The 19,298-nt window shown below is 44.5% G+C and overlaps 1 protein-coding gene across 3 annotated transcripts in view; it reads left to right on the plus strand.

Moving 5' to 3' along the window:
* The window catches only part of ATG4B (autophagy related 4B cysteine peptidase), a 32,969-nt gene that overhangs the window by 10,479 nt on the left and 3,192 nt on the right, over positions 1-19,298 (plus strand). For 2 of the 3 annotated variants that reach the window (XM_034780908.1, XM_034780910.1), the window contains exons 4-11: positions 7,611-7,709; positions 8,855-8,956; positions 10,160-10,232; positions 11,119-11,198; positions 14,975-15,171; positions 16,330-16,408; positions 16,951-17,096; positions 19,117-19,173. In XM_034780908.1, coding sequence (XP_034636799.1) covers positions 7,611-7,709; positions 8,855-8,956; positions 10,160-10,232; positions 11,119-11,198; positions 14,975-15,171; positions 16,330-16,408; positions 16,951-17,096; positions 19,117-19,173 — 833 coding nt within the window. The remainder of the gene's footprint in view (positions 1-7,610; positions 7,710-8,854; positions 8,957-10,159; positions 10,233-11,118; positions 11,199-14,974; positions 15,172-16,329; positions 16,409-16,950; positions 17,097-19,116; positions 19,174-19,298) is intronic. The other variant, XM_034780909.1, reaches the window with a different exon arrangement.

A 19,298-nucleotide genomic window follows, 5' to 3' on the forward strand; every position in this document is an offset into this window, starting at 1 on the left:
AACAATTTATCCTTTCTGGAGAAACAATGTTTAAAATAAATATGCTATCACACTTCCTATCTCTGGTCCAGGTGATCACATATAACTTGTAGAGCTTCTGTTAAAAATATTAGCTCTCAATGTTTTTGTTTTTCTCTGGGGTCATAAACAACATGATATCTGCATGCTGGACTCTCCTAATTATTGCTGGGCCAGCAGGCCCCACTGAACACTACAACTAGTTCAGAAATAGTCTCAGCTGGCTAAGAGCTCTGGAATAATTAAGTTATATTAAAAACAGAGGTGGACTCAGAAGATTCTACAAAACCCTCTATGTGCTTAGGCACTTCTTAACAGTTTGGAAAAGCATTCAACACCCTAGGCAATGCCAAATTGGTGTCCTGAGCCCCTTTTGTGAGGCAACCCTGCAGTGTTGCTTCTAAATGGTAATCTAGACTTCCAGAAAGGGCAGGTAGCGAACATTAGTTTTGTAGGTGATGTTTCTGAATCAAATTATTTTAAATCTTTCTAATAACTGAACCAATTTTCTTTTCTTCATAAGCAGGGTGGATTTGATTTAAATCACTAGTCAGGAAGACTTGATTTAATCATGGATTTCTACATAAAAGTGCATTCCTGTTGGTTGTTATAACCTTAATACATATTCTTCACAACTCAGAGATGTAGGTTTCATTTTTAGAAGGTACACATTATACATTTTTAAAGTGATTTATTTTTGAAAACTTCAGATTAATTTTACAGCTATATGAGAAAATGAATGATTTTTTTGGTTATTTTATTTACCAAAGGTAATTGAAAAAGATATTTATGAAGTCATTGGGAGGTTAACTATCTCCAGTTTAACAGGTTAATCATTAATATTTGGAGGATTTTCTTGCCATGCTGTATTAGGAGGAGAACATCACCAGACAGACATATTTAAATTGTTTTATTTAACTAAAACAACAACGTTGTGTATTCTGGATTTTTTTTCTTCAACAGCAAACATATAATAGTTTAACAAAACAAGCATATGAATTTTTGAATTTAGTTAAACATTCAGGTTTTTTTAAAATCAGGTTTGTTTTTGTTAAAATTGTTTTGAACTAAAATAGTTAAATTTATTTTATTTATTTTTAAATATTTCATCGACTATGTCAGCCAAGTCAACATGAGAAACTTAAAATATTGGCTTCTGTAGCTAACTCAGTCGTCTTCACCTTCATTTTCCTGTTTTGTTCATAATCTGGAAAAGAAAAACTAGCTTTCCTGCTTTTTCAGGTCCCAAATGATTTCTCAATTTGGAATGAATTAGTCCAATGGAAAAAAATATTCTTTTTACACCGGCAGAAGATGCTACTGCTGTTAAAAGTGAGATTATCACTTCAACAGTCTCGGAATCCAAATGCTTAAGTCACTGGTATGACTTTCTTTAAAACATCATCAGCAAACATATATATATTTTTTTTAATGGTTCACCCTTAGCTCTGAAGTTTATTATAGTCGGCATTATGGAGGGATGATGGCTGGATGTCCATGTCATAGCTAACTCCTCTTCTTCAGCAGTTAAGGTTTGACCCTGGTACCAAGTATTAAGAATATTTGCAAGAAATGAGCTGGATATAGTGTTTGTCCCATTCGTTTTTTTAATGCTTGTAATTTAACTCTGTCATTGCATATTTCTCTTTTTAAGATCTCACTCAGTTCCTTCCAAATTTCAACAGCGTCAGCAATAAAGCATCTATTTCCCTGCATTTTGTTCAAGCCTATAGAAATAGGCTTCAGGGTACTCAGCATGTGTTCAACATTTCTCTTAAGCCCAATGTTGAGAACTTTGGCTGTGACAGTGCCATCTATTTTTTTTTTTTTCCCCCCCATGATATTGTTCACAAATTGTCATCTGATTAAATTTAAATTAAATTAGTGGTGATATCCTATCTCCTAGAACTGGAAGGGACCTTGAAAGGTCATCAAGTCCAGCCCCCTTCACTAGCAGGACCAAGTACTGATTTTTTTGCCCCAGATCCCTAAGTGGCCCCCTCAAGGATTGAACTCACAACCCTAGGTTTAGCAGGCCAATGCTCAAACCACTGAGCTACCCGTCCCCCCCTCTTGATATAGTACTCAAAACAGACCACTACTGAGTACCATCACACGTCTTGTGGGAGAGTTAGCTTGGTTGCTCCCACTTTTTTCAGAGCAGCTGCTGCAAAGTGGTTGTTACGGAGGTATTTTGCAATTTCAACAACATTAGCCTTTATTTCTGGAACACTGAATTCTTTGGCTAGGAGGTGCATCAAATGAGCACTGCAACCTTATGTTTTTAGCTTGGGACTCTCTTCTAATATTTTTTTCTCATTTTGGATACATTTGCAGCATTTTCTGTGACCAAGCTGCATACTAGACATTTTGATTTTTTTTTCTACAGTTTGTTATAGCTTTTACTGCTACTTCTTGTAAGTATTCTGTTGTGTGCGCATTTCCTGATGTATCAATTGTTTCTGTAAGGAAGACATTCCCTTCTTCTGTTGTATGTGCTTGTGTGACAACAGGATCATTGTGGATATTGCTCCACCCATCCACACTCAGGTTAACAATTTCACCCTCTAGACCTTTTGCACACTGCTCAATTTCTCTTTCATACACTTTAGCCAGCAATTTGCCTAGGACCTCTGTTCTGTTGGGTGGACTGTATCCTGGTCTTAATGACTGAACTGTTAATTAAGTGTGAGTTCTCAGTCATACGGAAAGGAGAGTTTGTTGCATAAACAAACCGGGCAATTTTTTCATCTATTACCTCTTTTTGTAATCTGCTGGGTCTAGAGGTGGAATAAAGAAGTTGCACCTTAAATCATCTACCATGGAATTGTGTATAACATACTAGGAATATGTGCAAACGGGATGAACTGTAGTGATACAATGAAAATTCTCCTCTGGATCAATGGCTAGTTTTCATGGGTCCTCATCCTGAAGATGATTCTGTTGTTTTCTTCTTGTGCAATTTTATATATAAAAATGGGATGAAAATCAGAGGAGGTCCTAATAGTGTGCAAATGGAATTATATATCTGTGCCCTTCCAATGGAATAGTGGTTTGACTCAGAAATAAGACTTCTCAAAACATCTGGAATTTTGAGCTAGATACAATGGTACAGAATGGTCTACTCTTCCAATTCTTTAAAATCAATTAGCTAATGGGATTTGAAACCTCCCTTAACACATACTGCAGACGCAATTTAATACAGGCTAGCTGGTTGCATTGAAGCTTAGACTGATTCCTGGGGGTTAACATTGACTGTATACAGAGGTTAACCCCTTTCACTTCTATGTCTACACTACTGAAAAGGTTGAGGTTAGATCAGGGTTAGCTAATGTTTTAGCAAGTCTCAATCTGATCTCAACCTCTCTGTGTAAATTAAATAAACCCTAGATGAACTTAACTTGTTCCCCTGAACGCAGCATAGTTGTAGCTGTGTCAGTCCCAAGATATTAGACACACAAGGGGTGTGAGGTAATATCTGTTATTGGACCAATTTCTGTTGGGGGGAGGGGAGGAGAGAGAGAGACAAGCTTTCGAGCCACACAGAGCTCTTTGCAGGTCAGGGAAAGGTACTCCACATATCGCAGCTAAATGCAAGGTGGAACAGATCATTTAGTGTAAGTAGTTAGCACGTTCTAAGGGACCATTTTAAAGTAGAGTGGCCTGTTAACACCTCTGCAGTCATAGGACAAAAAGAGGGGGTTAGTGGGTTACAGATTGTTGTAATAAACCATAAATCCAGTTTGTCTGTTCAGTCCATGATTTTCAGTGTTTAGCAGAGTAATGAATTTAAGATCCCAGGCTCATCTTTTGCAAGTGTTTGTGCAGGTTTCCTTTGAGGATGGGGACTGATAGGTCACACATAGTGATTGATCGCATTGTGAAAAGCAGGGCTTTGGAGCTGTGCTCCAGCTCCAGGCAAAAACCTGCAGCTCCACTGCTCCGGAGCTGCTCCGGGCTCCGCTCCAAAGCCCTGGTGAAAAGTGTCCACCCACAGGTGATAGGGTGTTTTGTCTTATCATTTTCCTGTGTGAGTTCATTCAAGAGCATAGTGACTGGTTTCACCCACATGGTGGTGGTTGGAGCATTTAGTGCACTGGATGAGGTATACCACATATTGTGATAGGCATGTGTAGGATCCATGGGTCTTGAAAGATATGTTGGGGGGTTGGTGTTGATCATTTTAGCTGTGGAGTTATGTCTACAGATTTTGCATCTGTTCTGGCAGGGGATGGTGCTGCTTTGAGTTGGTATGTTTTGGTCTATGGGGAGTTTGTTTCTGATGATGAGCTTGGAAAGTTTGGGGGGCTGTTTGAATGCTAGAAGTAGGGGTTCAGGACAGATGTGTTTCAGGATGGGATCCCCATTGAGTATGGATTGTAGTATGATGAAACCCCATATGGGTTTCAGTATGGGGTGGTAGGTGATGACTAGGGAGGTTTATTTCTGTATTGAAGTAGGTTCTCTCCTGGGTATTTGGGTGGCCCATGCCATGATGCGATCTACTTCTCTGGTGGAATGTCCTAGTTTGGTGAAGGCAGTTTTAAGTGTGTTAAGGTGTGTATCCCGGACTTTCTCCTCCGAGCATATTCTGTGGTACCTGAGTGTCTGGCTGTAGATAACAGATTTCTTGGTGTATTAAGGGTGGTCATTGGATCTATGAAGGTAGATGTGGTGGTCTATGGGTTTCTGGTGTGGTTGTCTGCAGGATTCCATTGCTGAAGCTGGTTGCTATCCAGGAAGTTGATACTCATGTGGGATTGTTCCAGAAAGAGTTTAATGGACGTGTAGTGGTTGTTGAAGTTGTGATGGAAAACTATAAGGGAGTTTAAGCCATCTGTCCAGAAGATGAAAAGATCATCAATTTTTGTGTCATTAGTTTTGTGGTACATTTGTCCAGACATTTTTCTTCAAGGTAGCCCGTGAAGGGGTTGGCATATTGGGGAGCCATCCTAGTACCCAGGGCTGTTCCCATGGTTTGGAGAAAGTGTGTTTGTTGAATGTAAAATTGTTGTGGGTTAGGATGGAATCAATGAGTTTGGTGATGTTTGGGGTGGATATCTGAGGGTTGTCCATTGTCTTGTGAATATTTGAGGTAGGAAGCTATGCCATCATTGTGAGGGATGTTGTATAGGGAAGTGTCCTCCATGGTGGCGAGGATGGTGTTCTGAGGGCGGTTGTTAACGTTGTGGAGTTTGTGGAGGAAGTCTGTGTGTCCTCGAGGAAGCTGGTCTTTTGTTTGGTGAGTGATTTCCAATATTCCTTCAATAAGAGTGTTGTGGCCAGATATGATGGATCTTGTTTGTGTATTCTTGGAAAGAATGTAGAAGGTCCCTGGGGTGGGTTCCTGGGGGACGAAGTTGTAGAGTTTCTCTTGAAGTTGTTTGGGGAAGGATTTGATGAGATCCCTAAGTTCCTGGGTAAATTGTGGTGTGCGGTTGTCTTTCAGTTCTTTATAGTAGGTGGTGTTGGAGAGTTGTCAATTGGCCTTATCAATGACATCACGGTTGAGGACTACCATTGCTTGATCTGCTGGCTTGATCATGATCTTGTGGTTAGATTTCAGGGACTGTATGGGTGTCCTCTTAGTAGTGGAGAGATTACGGTGGATGTGATATTTAAGGATTTTGCAGTCAATTTTTCCCCTGAAGCAATCGATGTAATGATCATGAGTGCAGTTTCATCCGCTCTGTGGTTCCCAATCAGATTATTTTTTTTCTTATGATTGTTGGTGGAGATGTGGTCATTGTGAGTGGTGTCATCATTGTTGTGAAAATTCTTTGAGACAGGGACAGCAGAAGAACAGGATCTGAAGAAGTGCTCTGTGTGACTCGACAGTTGGTCCAATAAAAAAAATTACCTCACCCACCTTGTGTCTCTGTTCCCTTGAATATCAGTGAACTTAAACTTCTACAGGCTTAATTTATGAACTTGATTAATGCTATCCCAGTTTACAGTAGACAGTAGTAAGACCACAGATGTAAACTTCCTCCTCTATTAGTGAAACAGCAGGGACCGCCCAAAAAGTACTAGGGGAAGCACGAGATAAAGTGCCTGTGGCCCAACAAACTTCCACAGCTCTTTAAATGTATGCTTCAACAGCCCTTTCGCTCTTTCCCATTCCCATCTCTGCACCTTTTTCTGTGCTGCTCCCATGCAAGCAATGACTTTCCAAGGAAGCCCCAAGACGTGCCTATGCTATAATCAAGTAACCATTTGATCTTATTACTGCTGTAAACCTTGTTCTCACCCCATCTCCCCACTACCTCCTCCATTGTTGGCTGCTCCCGTCCATTGCGACATTTAAAATTTGATTGCAAATTTTTGAAGACAAGGGCAATGCATTTGTTCTGTACATCATCTAGCATGTTTTTTAGTCTTCTGTAAGTGACAAACCACCAGCCTGGTTAAAGGAGAGCTCTGCTGACCAAATAGGAGAAATTGATCTAACATATTGGCATGAGTCTGGGTGGTGACCTCAGGAGGATCTCCTCTTTTGGCTTTTTTACTTTCTATCTCCCTACACCCTGGATATACAATGACCAGAGAGAAGAGAAAATAGTTGCAAAAAATTTCATGCTATCAGTGTATTAAGGAGCAGCTGAGTCTGTAAAACCAGTCCACTAGTTCTGGTGACTCTGTGTTCTAAACTTTATCTTAACAGCTGGCCGTGCAATGGCCTAGCCTGGGAGGGGAAGTGGCAGCTTTCTTTGAAGTTCTGCCATAGGATGTGCTTTTAAAGTCTTTTGGCTTTTAGCCGCTGCATACCGATAACACTAACCAACAGCCTAATTACCTTTGTCTTTTGGCTTATTTCAATATTCACTTGGGAACCTTGTCTAGCCATCAGCAGCTGTGTAGAGTCCTCGCCTTAGCAGGTGTAGATCTGGGTGAAGATTATGGGGAGAATAGTCCATAAAACACCTTTATCTGAAATAAATAAATAGGTGTCTGGTAGCTTGAGCTGGAGATTTGTTCACAGACCCATGCCTGAGGGCTGGTGTGATCCCATGTCTCATTCCCCAGTCTGAATTGGATATTTACTTGAAACTCACCCGTCTTCTGTAAATGCCTGGCTTTATTTTTCTTAAAGGTCTGGTGGTAGGGTTTGCCTCTTAAATCTATATTTATTCCTCAGCATCATTGTCTGACAGATGAGTCTCTGTCATAACGCCCACCTTGCATACCTAGGGCTGGTCCACACTGGGGCGGGGGATCGATCTAGGAAATGCAACTTTAGCTACGAGAATAGCATAGCTGAAGTTGATGTTTCCTAGATCGAACTAAGTTTACTTACTGCGGGTCCACGCGGCGCAGGCAAGCTCCCCCATTGACAGCGCTTCCTCCTCTCGGTGAGCAGGAGTTCCGCAGTCGACAGGGGAGCGCTTCTGGGATCGATTTATCGCGTCCAGATGAGACACGATAAATTGATCCCAGAAGATCGATCTCTACCCGCCGAATTGGGTGGGTAGTGTGGACCAAGCTCTAGAGAGCTCCAAGTTCTCCCTCCCTCACCTGCCATTGTATTGCACTGTGACTAGACAGCTGTTCTAACCCTTACATTCTGTTCTGATTGTTTTGCTTGGCTACAGGAGGAACAGGCCCCACGTCTGATACCGGCTGGGGCTGCATGTTGAGGTGTGGTCAGATGATCTTCGCTCAGGCATTGGTCTGCCGGCACTTAGGCAGAGGTAAATCAATGCATCTTTAAGGGAGGTGTCCAGAGCCAGTCCAAATGATGGTGTACTTGTTAGGGCAACAAAGAGAGAGGGCACAACTTGAAATTGCTGTGGTCTCCATGTAAAGTTTCCCTAGCTCTTCTCACCTGAAGAGCTAGATGATGAAGCATCCCCAATGGAAACATCCCAGTGAGTTTCACTAGCATCTCTTCCTTCCAAATCAACATCAATAAATCTGTATGTACAATTGGCAAGGGCTGTGCTAGCCAGTAAAAAAATGTTCTTGTAAATTCCTCTGCACCAGTGGAGCGGCTTGCTTTCCCTTGTACCAGTGGGTGTTTGGAGACAAGATCATGTCATTCCTGGGTAGAAAAGACCCTAGCATTTGGATTTATTGATATGGCAGCCTGCAGATATTGTGCTGACTGTTAGACCGTGGTTTTGTTTGCTGAGCTTTTTAAAATTACTGTAAACTCTCTTCCCCATCCCCCAAGATGAGTAGAATGCCATTTCGTGTTTGAGACCCCCGAAAGGGCTAGCCAAGAGAGCCCCAAACTTCCCAGGTTTGTATGCCTGAAACATTTACGCTGGTTAAAATTGCTGTACGATAAGCAGCTGTTAGTTTTATTTTTAACCTTCTGCTGAGATGCCTTCAGGTCTCTCCCTGAATCCCACCTTTCTAGAAGAGACACCTGTAACCAGCTGACACTTTGTGATACATGGTCTCTTCTGTGGCTGCTGCTGCTAAAGTTCTGTGGATTGGCAGGAGACGTCTTGTGGCACTGGCATCCTGTCCTTCCCAAACCAACTGCCCCACTTCTGCAATGACTTTCTGGGCACTAGAAATTCCAATGTTCTTTCACGTTTGCAGGATTTTAGGGGTGTGTGAGATTTTTCACATTGGTATTCCCTCTCCTTGGGAGCCAATGCATCCTGACAGAGAAGGGTCAATGCATGTCCTGGAATTGATTTTTACAATGTCAATTCCTACCTCTGAAAAGACCCTTTTACTTGTTAAACGTGGTCCTTTTTTGGGATCTTCACAGGTCCCTAGTAATAAGACTTCTGACTCATAGCTTTAAGGAAATCCTACTAAGCAGTGACATGTGGAGAAGTATACTAGTAAGTAACCTATTTTTTTCCCCTGTATCTCTTAGATTGGAGGTGGGTGAAAGGGAAGAGGCAGACGGATAATTACTTCAACATACTTAATGCCTTCATTGACAAAAAAGACAGCTACTACTCCATCCACCAGATAGGTAAGAGGAAGTTGTAGATAGGAGAGTCCTGCTCTGGGCTTCCCTGAATGTTACAGAACAGCAACAAATTCTTCAGGTTTATTTTAGTAGCACAGCAACTTCAGAAGTAACCTACTTGTGAGTGATGTACAAATAATTTGCTAAGGGCTTGGTAAAGTGTGTTCAGATCAGCTTCTATGTATTTGTATTACTGTGTATGAATGAAATCTATACAGCACTGCTTCCTATGTGGTGTTTCCTGAAACTAAGGTTATTGATTTAAGGGTTGAAGGATTTGTGACATGAAAATCCTGTCAGCCAGTATCCTTATCTCTCTTGTACTTGCCGTCTCAAGACGGGAGAGAGAATATGACGAGTCATGCCCACAGCAGCTACATAGGAATCTTGCAAGCAAGAAGATTGCATCAGGTGAGGAAATGAGTAGGAGGTGCTCATGAACTCCACAAAGATCCTGTCTGGGCGCAAGTGTTCTAAGGATGAAGGAAAAGCAAAGCAAAAATGGCAATGGGCCTGTTTTTTTTTGGGAGGAGCTAAGCACCTGCACTCCTAGTTAGAAAGCAGGAACAGTGGGTGCTCAGCACCTCTGAAAAATCAAGCATTGTTGTTTAAATAGAATTGCTTCTAAATAGCATTTCCTCTGAAGCATCTGCCGTTCTTAGCCTTTTTAGGAATTCCCTTTGTCTCGTTCCTGAGCCCTGAACCCATCTTGCTTCCAGCAGAGTATGGCTGAGACTCCTTTTTGGAGCCTATTAATATGGCTTCTTAAGTGACTGGGAGGGCTCTTATAGTCACATGAGGTGCTATGATCTTGTCACACCACAGGCAAGATGGCATGATCTGACTCCAAAGCATGTCTAAGGGCTTGTCTACACTTACACTGCAGCGCTACTGCTGTAGCATTGCAGTCACTACCTATGCTGACAGGAGGGGTTCTCCTGTCAGTGTAAGGTAATCCACTTCCCAGAGAGGCATTAGCTAGGCTGATGGAAGAATTCTTCTGTTGACGTAGTGCTGTCGACACTGGGGATAGGTCAGTTTAACTGCATCGCTCAGGGGTGTGGAATTTTCACACCCCTGATAGAAGTTGCTGGGTTCACCTAACCTTTTAGTGTAGACCAGACCCAAGCTGTAGCTTTTCCCATAAAATCCTTTTTATAACCGATGGAGGCTGCTGACTAATTTGGTTGTGTCTACTTGGTGCAGCCCAGATGGGAGTTGGAGAGGGCAAATCGATAGGCCAGTGGTACGGACCAAACACAGTTGCACAAGTGCTCAGGTAAGTGCTGGGCTTTACCTTTTGTTCCTTCTGTGCAATGCAATGGGGTAGTTTTTTACTTTTCAGTCAATCAAACTGCCCGTCGCCCAAGTCTCTGGATGCAGTGTGCCGTATAAAAGCAATCATGCTGAATAGTGTGGCGTCCCAACCAAATAGTCTCCCAACTCCCTGTGAAATCAATCCCAGTGGGGCAAAACCTTGAGAGAGGAGACAGACTTTACCCCTTGCTCCCAGGCTTGGTGAACCAAAAAGACAAGTGAACTCCAATTGAGGACAGTCCTCCAAGAATCTGTCTCTAGGCCCAGCAAGGTATTGGGCTTGCTGCTGGAATCTCTGCTTGTGTTGTTGTACAGGACTAGATAAGATCTCTTCTGGCTTTAACATCTCTGAATCTGTGTTCTCATCTGAGGACTGCCTTTGCAGATCTTGACGGCAGTGGTATTCCCTAAGAGTCAAGGACAGAGGCAGTCTTGCCATTTGAGTGACTAATGCAGTGGCAGAATAAAGCGTAAACCTTAATTTTTTTTTTTAATTATTTCCCACTGGGGCTTTGTGGTGGTGAGCCCAGGGAGAGAGTTGTGTGGGAGTACACGGTTACCTGCAGGAATTGGACATGATAATAGTGCACTGTTGTTCAATCACCAGTGTAGGTTAGAGGCATTTTTTCTCCCTACAGCATTTCCCTCACTGCTTTGACTGGATAAGCTATGAATTCTGAGAGGAGGTAGGACTGGCACAAACTGTGAAAGCCAGTGTCTTCTCTAGTTCAGTATCTCGTTTTATGAAAACTATAGGGGAAATAGCGAAAGTTCTTCTCTGCTAGAACCATGCCTTTGCTTAGTGCCTTGTAATTAGTCCTCGATTTACTTCTCTCTCTTTCCTGTAGAAAACTTGCCACTTTTGATACATGGAGCTCATTGGCAGTGCACATAGCCATGGACAACACTGTAGTGATGGAAGAAATCAGTAAGTATAACTGATGGAGTCAGAGTTGTGTGCCCTGGCTGCAAGACATATGGAAGGAACCAGAAGAGCAATTGCAGTATAACAGAACCAAACTTACAGTAAATGCCCTGTCCAAAACCGTGGCCAGGTGGGTTAGAACCAAAGGGTATGCCTACACAGCAAAGAAAAATCCATGGCTAGCCTGTGCCAGCCAACTCGGGTGTGCAGGTCTTGGGGTGCCGGACTGTTTCATTGCTGTGTAGACTTCTGGGCTTGGGCTGGAGCCCGGGCTCTAGGACCCTGCAGGGTGGGAGGGTCCTAGAGCTCGGGCCAAGCTTGGAAGTCTATACAGCCTTATTGGAAAATCTGGGAGGTTGTTCCCACCCACTTCTAAAGGCCCCTCCCCAAGCCTAGTGGGAGGGACCACTGGACCCAGGAACCAAATGAATACGGGGGACAACTAATGGAACATGCTATGAGTAAATCACTTAAACCCAAAGCACTGTTAGGAAGTTTCAGTTTAAAGGAGGCTGGGACATAAGGAGCACACGAGATCAAACATAAAGAATTTCAGAACTGTAAATGGGATGAAAGCACAGAATAGCTAAATCCAGGTAGTGATTTGTAATGCAACAGAGCAAATAGCTGCAATAAGAGTGACAAGATTTTTCAGACTGCTGGCAGGAAAGTCTTGGAAGGAAAACCAAATAATGCTTCCGAGGGTATGGGATAAATACAAAAAGTTTTACGGGATGGCCAGATCAGTCCACTAACCCAGTGATAGCAAGTGAAAAAATAAATGGACTCAGATAGGAGAAGTACCTTAGAGAAGGGTCTGCAAATAGCCCAAACAAAAATCTGTACTGCCCAGTCATTCATATACCTAGTATGACACAAACAAATGCCTCCAAATGTTTCCGTTTCATAGAATATCAGGGTTGGAAGGGACCTCAGGAGGTCATCTAGTCCAACCCCCTGCTGAAAGCAGGACCAATCCCCAACTAAATCATCCCAGCCAGGGCTTTGTCAAGTCTGACCTTAAAAACCTCTAAGGAAGGAGATTCCACCACCTCCCTAGGTAACCCATTCCAGTGCTTCACCACCCTCCCAGTGAAAAAGATTTTCCTAATATCCAACCTAACCCTCCCCCACTGCAACTTGAGACCATTACTCCTTGTTCTGTCATCTGGTACCACTGAGAACAGTCTAGATCCATCCTCTTTAGAACCCGCTTTCAGAAAGCAGCTATCAAATCCCCCCTCATTCTTCTCTTCTGCAGACTAAATAATCCCAGTTCCCTCAGCCTCTCCTCATAAGTCATGTGCTCCAGCCCCCTAATCATTTTTGTTGTCCTCTGCTGGACTCTTTCCAATTTTTCCACATCCTTCTTGTAGTGTGGGGCCCAAAACTGGACACGGTACTCCAGATGAGGCCTCACCAATGCCAAATAGAGGGGAATGATCATGTCCCTCGATCTGCTGGCAATGCTCCTACTTATACAGCCCAAAATGCCATTAGCCTTTTTGGCAACAAAGGCACACTATTGACTCGTATCCAGCTTCTCATCCACTGTAACCCCTAGGTCCTTTTCTGCAGAACTGCTGCCTAGCCACTCGGTCCCTAGTCTGTAGCGGTGCATGGGATTCTTCTGTCCTAAGTGCAGGACTCTGCACTTGTCCTTGTTGAACCTCATCCGATTTCTTTTGGCCCAATCCTCTAATTTGTCTAGGTAGCCCTCTGTATCCTGTCCCTACCCTCCAGTGTGTCTACCACTCCTCCTAGTTTAGTGTCATCTGCAAATTTGCTGAGGGTGCAATCCACGCCATCTTCCAGATCATTAATGAAGATATTGAACAAAACCGGCCCCAGGACCAACCCTTGGGGCACTCTGCTTGATACTGACTGCCAACTAGACATTTATGCATTGTGAATGCTTTGTGTCCTTATAGCACCTTCTCTTGGTCCAGTTGGATGTAGGTCTGGCAAACAAGTGCCCTGCTTGAACTGCAGATGCCTGGAAGTACTTACACATGTTGTGCCATACATGGCTGCAGCTTCTTGTTTGGGCCACCTTTTCTGTTTGCTTTGCAATTGTTAATCTGTATCACTTTACTATAAAATAACACCACAGTTTTCTATGGAGCGGTAGACTTGGCAAGTGAGGCAGTAAGGCCTAGAGAAGTGTAATTGGGGGTAGGGGTCATAAACTCTCATGTAATGGGAGAATCTGTTTGTCACTGAGTTGCTGGGTGGCCTTCAGCAACCTGGCTAAACTTTCTGCCTCAGTTTCCCCATCTGTAAAATGGGGGTGCTCAGTGCTCACCTCACAGGTGTGCTGTGAGGATCAGTATTTGTACAGTACTCTAAATGGACAGCTGTTTGTTCTAAGTGTCACTGTTAAAACATGAAGCCACCTTGAAATGTAAAGTACCTCCCAATTATAATAATGTTTTCCCTCCTCCACTCCCCTTAGGGCTCTTAAAGTAGCTTCTGAATGATCCCTGACTTCACAGCATGCATTGTGTTGATAGTATCCCTCACATTACCCTCCTAGGCAGACTCCACTTGTCAATATCCTCACTGGTATGGTGCAAGCTGGAAGGTCTCATGGAGTGGAAAATTTGGGATTGCTTGGAAGCTATTTTGTGGAACCAGACAACCGAAAAAAGGTATTAGAACTGAAAGCTTTCTTGAAATACCCCTAATTGTAGTCAACTCTGCTGCTTGTAAAGACACTGTCATGGTTTGTCAGAGCTGATGCAGATGTGTTTTGTTTTAAGGGATCTTAGTTAACTGAGGTTCCAGAATTTTTGAACACTCCAACTTTGGCTACCCCTGTAATTGTCTCTTGGACTCCTTTCATTTGACCTGCCTGACCTTGGCAAGAATACTTGTCAGAAATCCTATGTTGTCTGTCTTTGAAGGCTTAAGTACCATGAAGGGTCCCCATAAGACTCTTAGTGTGGCTATTTAGTGCTCCGTTTGTATCTTATTACAGATGAAGACCTCCTGTGTTCAGCCCCAGTGTCCTGACCAAATTACAACTCAAGCACTTACATTCTTTCTACCTAAATTCTCCCTGTGATTTCAATTGCATAGTTGTTTTGCCTCTTCTCACAAGTGTACTGTTTAATCTTGCTGGCACAGGGCAGTTGCTGGTTCTTGCATTGCTGTCCTAAAGATGGCTGCTTTTTAATGGTGCCCCACGTGATCCCTGTGGGTATGTCACACAGCAATAAAACACCTGCAGCTGGCCTGTGTCAGCTGACTTGGGCTCAGACTGTGGGACTCTAAAATTGCAATGTAGATGTTCAGGCTACTGGAGTCGGGGCTCTGGAACCCTCCCCCGCATGGGGTCCCAGAGCCCTGGCTCCAGCCTAAGTCTGAATATCTACACTGCAATTGTATAGCACTGTACCCCGAGCCCCGCAAGCCGAAGTCATCTGACACAGGCCAGCCACGGGTGTTTTATTGATGTGTAGGCATACTATGAGTGTTTTAAGTGCTTTGGTGTAAAAGGCTTGATGTACAATATTTCTAAAATAAGTTTACATCAATGTGAACTTTACCAGAGGGTTCTGGAGAGAATATATAACTCAAGCAAAGCGCTTGCTCTTTAAACCAGCTGCTTATTTAAGTGTCATGTAGCTCTGAGAAATTAGATGGCAGTTTCTGTTGAGCACTGAGGCGGCAGTGGGGAAGGGGGAAGAGTTAGGGGAGAAGTATTCAAGGACTAGAAGCTGTTTGATGCTTTTCCTGAAACCATTTCCGCTTGTGTGTGTGCTCCCTTTCTGTAGGACGGTTATGCAAGTCCAATTCCTTGTGTGCTGGGGCTGCAGCGTTCCCTGCTGCAGAGTCAGACCTGCTCTATAATGGGTTCCCGGTTGGAGCAGAGGTTACAGATAGGTTGTCGCAATGGAAACCATTGGTGCTCCTGATACCTCTTCGCCTTGGGCTCACGGATATCAATGAAGCTTATATTGAAACACTAAAGGTAGGGGAATTAGTGCTGTTTGGCATGGCCATGGGTGAGCTGACTTTCCAGTGTTTTACTGCTGAGAGCCAAGGAATAAGTCTTGATTAGGTCAAGTGTAAAACTGGTTCTGGGGCAAAATGTTCATAAGTGCCCAAGTTCCAGTTGCAAGAGAGACATTGGTGTTTAGGTGCCTAAGTCTCCTTGACAGTCCATGGGACTTAAGAGCCAAAGTGGTTAAGTCACTCTTGAAAATGATATTTTTAGGTGCTTCTGAAAATTTTACCCATGGTCTAATGTCAGTCCCTACCTGTGTCTGTACCCAACCCAAGCCACCAGAGCATTCAGCATGACTGCCAGTCTCTGCTTGGCAGCAGCCTGAGCTTTAAGTGCTGTGTGCTGGAAGTCCACATCTGGCTATGGTGTCAAAGCTGGGTGTGCTGCAAATCAGAACTTAAGTGAACAGAACTCTGGGGTTCCAGACCAGCCCTTGGAGCAGCCGAGGGTGGCAGAAATCAGGTTCTGAGGGGCACATGTTAACTTTGTGAAGAAGGTTGCACAGTGTCTTGCTCTAACAGTGGTGTCAGTCCCTCAGCTATGTGAGTATGGGGCACTCTGAATTCAGGCTGGATACTTGGCCTGAATTCACTGAATTGTGCTTGGATTCAGCAACGTGGATGCTAAATTCTCTCATCCATTTCCCAAGAACATTCGGAACAATGTAATTCCCTTGGGAGTGCTATTGCAGATCCTTTGACAAAAGATTTAGGGTAAAATCCTGATACTACTAAAGTCAATGGGAGTTTAGTCATTGACTGAGTGGAGCGAGGGTTTTGCTCAGTTGCTCGTGGAATTTGTGACCATAGTGCAGATTGCACCATGCAATGTCTGGAGTCTCCTCTCTTCTTCCTCCTCCTGCCCCTTTATCTTCTTGGTTTACTTCTCCAGGGCTCTAAGGCTTCTCTAAGCCTCTTTCCCTTGAAGGCTCCATGTTGCAGCATCCTTCCCTCCTGGCAGAGACCTTCTACCATAAACCGTTGCTTCTGCTGCTGGGCTTGCTCACAGTTCAGAAGCCCAGCATGTGCCACTATCACAGTGATAGCCTTTGAGTTTGATTTCTGATTACTTGCTCTAGTTGCTGCTGCCTGCCATCTGCCCATGTTCTCTCTTGCTTTCCAGCACTGCTTCATGATGCCTCAGTCCCTGGGAGTGATTGGAGGGAAACCCAACAGTGCTCATTACTTCATTGGCTATGTAGGTGAGTGATTAACCAGCCCAGCTTTGTGCCATGTTAGGGAGGTGTCCAGTCTATCTTGAGATGTCTGCCCACAGATAGAGGAGTGACTGTGATGCAGTGCAGCCCTCCCCCAACTCGCCCTCACCTTCCCCAGAGTGTTATTCCCTTTACTTTAGAACAGCTTGAGGGTGCTGTGAGATAAGCCTCGTTGGGAGCGAGGATCCAGGGTGACTGCAGCCATGGGTATAGACTCTCTTACACAAACCCTAAAGTGCTACTCCTTGTGGAACAGTCCTCTCATAGAATTAAATTGCAGCTGATGGGTCTGTCTGACCTTGTCCTAGATCCAGAGCTGACTTCCCTTCATGGGTTTGTGTAACTTGTTTACTCTCTCCTCCCTCTTTTCCTTTGTGAGCACCTGTCTGTTTGCCTCTTCCTTCTGTTTTCCAAATCATGAACCGATTATGAAGGGACAAAAGATGTGTTAGTGACCTTTATCCACTCACTCACAAGGTGATCATCTGGTGCAACATACCCTGTTAATTTCTCCTCTATTTGTCCAGGTGAGGAGCTAATTTACTTGGACCCCCATACTACACAACCTGCAATGGAACCCAGTAACAATGGCTGTATCCCTGATGAGAGCTTCCACTGTCAGCACCCCCCCTGCCGAATGAGCATTGCTGAACTTGACCCATCCATCGCAGTGGTGTGTACCTGTGACTTGTTTCTATGCCAGCTGTTGAGAGCTTGACCCTGTCTTTGCAGTCGTGCCACTGTAGCAGTTGGAACCGTCTTTTTCAGCCTTCCCTTCTTTTCTGTCTGTTTCCTCTCCCTACAAGTCTGCTGATGCAGATGCTATTTACTTGCCAGTCCTATTGGCAAACTCTTCCATACCCTGACTTAAATTAAAACTTTGGTCAAAAATAACTCTTCTGCATGAAACAATTCAGTAGAGGGGGGAAAAAAATCCTTACACTGCTACATTTACACAGTGACTAATTGCTAAGGGTCTGGCATGCAGTGTGGCAAGTGCTGCAGGCAAGTCTGAAATAAAGTGAATGCATCGACCCATGGAGATCATAAACAGTCCCAGAATTCACTCCAGCCCCAGGGTATAGTGAAGGGTACCTAGAGAGAAGTTGCCTCTTCTGTACCCCTGACTTTATCTGACAGCAGCCTAATAATTCTGAGGTTCTGCCATCTCTGAATTGCAGTCTGGGTTTGCACCCTGCCTTTTGGTGAAGTAGATGACCCAAGCATAGGCGCTGGCTTCGTGGGTGCTCCAGGGCTTTGTGGGTGTTCCAAGGCTGGATCACCCACGGGGGGAAAAAAATGGTGAGTGCTGAGCACCCACCGGCAGCTCCTCCCCCTCCCTCCAGTGTCTCCTGCCCGCCAGCAGCCCCACTGATCAGCACTTCCCCCTCCCTCCCAGCACCTCCTGCCGCTGCGGATCAGCTGTTCCGTGGCATGCGGGAAGCGCTGGAGGGAGGGACAGGAGCGATGGCGGGGCATGCTCGGGAGAGGGAAGAGGCGGGGTGGAGTGGGGATGGGAAGAGGTGGTGTGAGAGTGGGGGGTTGGGGGAAGGGGTGGAGTGGGGCAGGGCCTGGGGCAGAGCCATTAGAAAGTCGGCACCTCTGTATCCAAGTACAATTGTGACATTCTGTTTTCAGGTAAATTTGAAATGTCTGAACTGTGTGTCCAATTGGGCTGGCTCTGTTGCCATGTCACTTCCATCAAAGACTATTAGGGTTGGAAGAGACCGCAGGAGGTCATCTAGTCCATCCCCCTGCTCAAAGCAGGACTAATCCCCAACTAAATCATCCCAGCCAGGGCTTTGTCAAGCTGGCCTTAAAAGCCTCGAAGGATAGAGATTCCACCACCTCCCTAGGTAACCCATTCCAGTGCTTCACCACCCTCCTAGTGAAATAGTTTTTCCTAATATCCAACCTAGACCTCCCCCACTGCAACTTGAGACCATTGCTCCTTGTTCTGTCATCTGCCGCCCAGAGGATTCAGGGGGCCTGGGGTCTTCGGCGGCAGGGGCCCCCCGCTGCCGAATTGCCACCAAAGACCCAGCACTTCGGCGGTGGGTCCTGGAGCGGAAGGACCCCCCGCCGCCGAATTGCCGCTGAAGACCCGGAGTGGAAGAAGCTCCAAGGCCCCGAGCAAGTGAAGGACCCTGCTTCAGGGGCCCCGAAACTTTTGTGGGGGGCCCTGTGGGGCCCGGGGCCTGGGGCAAATTGCCCCACTTGCCCCCCCTCTGGGCAGCCCTGCTGCCACCACTCAGAACTGCCAAGCTCCATCCTCTTTGGAACCCCCTTTCAGGTAGTTGAAGGCTGCTATCAAATTCCCCCTCACTCTTCTCTTCTGCAGACTAAATAAGCCCAGTTCCCTCAGCCTCTCCTTGTAAGTCATATGCCCCAGTTGAGACCATAGTCAGTGTTTTCAGCATTGGAAGAGACTGGCCTAAGTCCATGAAAAGTAGTCAATTTTGCTCCATCTGAATTGCAGTTTAAAGTCAGGTGGCTAGAACTACAAAAACATTCTCAAATTTTTGGCTCTGTCACTACATGAAAAGCAGAAATATTTTTATTGGCATAGCCAATGTTCAGAATGTATATTTCATATAATTGCTTGGCATTTCTCAGTGTGCCTTTGATAGGCAGTATCCACACTTTTTGTTTTTATTCTAAGCTAATAAAGATTGTACAAAATTTCTTTTCAGGGCTTTTTCTGCAACACAGAGGAAGACTTTAATAACTGGTGCCAGCAAATCAAAAAGGTTAGTGTTCAGCCATGTCACTGGTAAAGGGCATTGTCTACATTATTTTCCAACTTCTGCAAATGCATCTAGCACACTCTGCAGGGTGACCACCTTTTAAAGAGTACACAACTAGTTGTTAATTA

Source organism: Trachemys scripta, chromosome 9 (genome assembly GCF_013100865.1).
Source record: "Trachemys scripta elegans isolate TJP31775 chromosome 9, CAS_Tse_1.0, whole genome shotgun sequence".
In the NCBI taxonomy this organism is placed as follows: Eukaryota; Metazoa; Chordata; order Testudines; family Emydidae; genus Trachemys; species Trachemys scripta.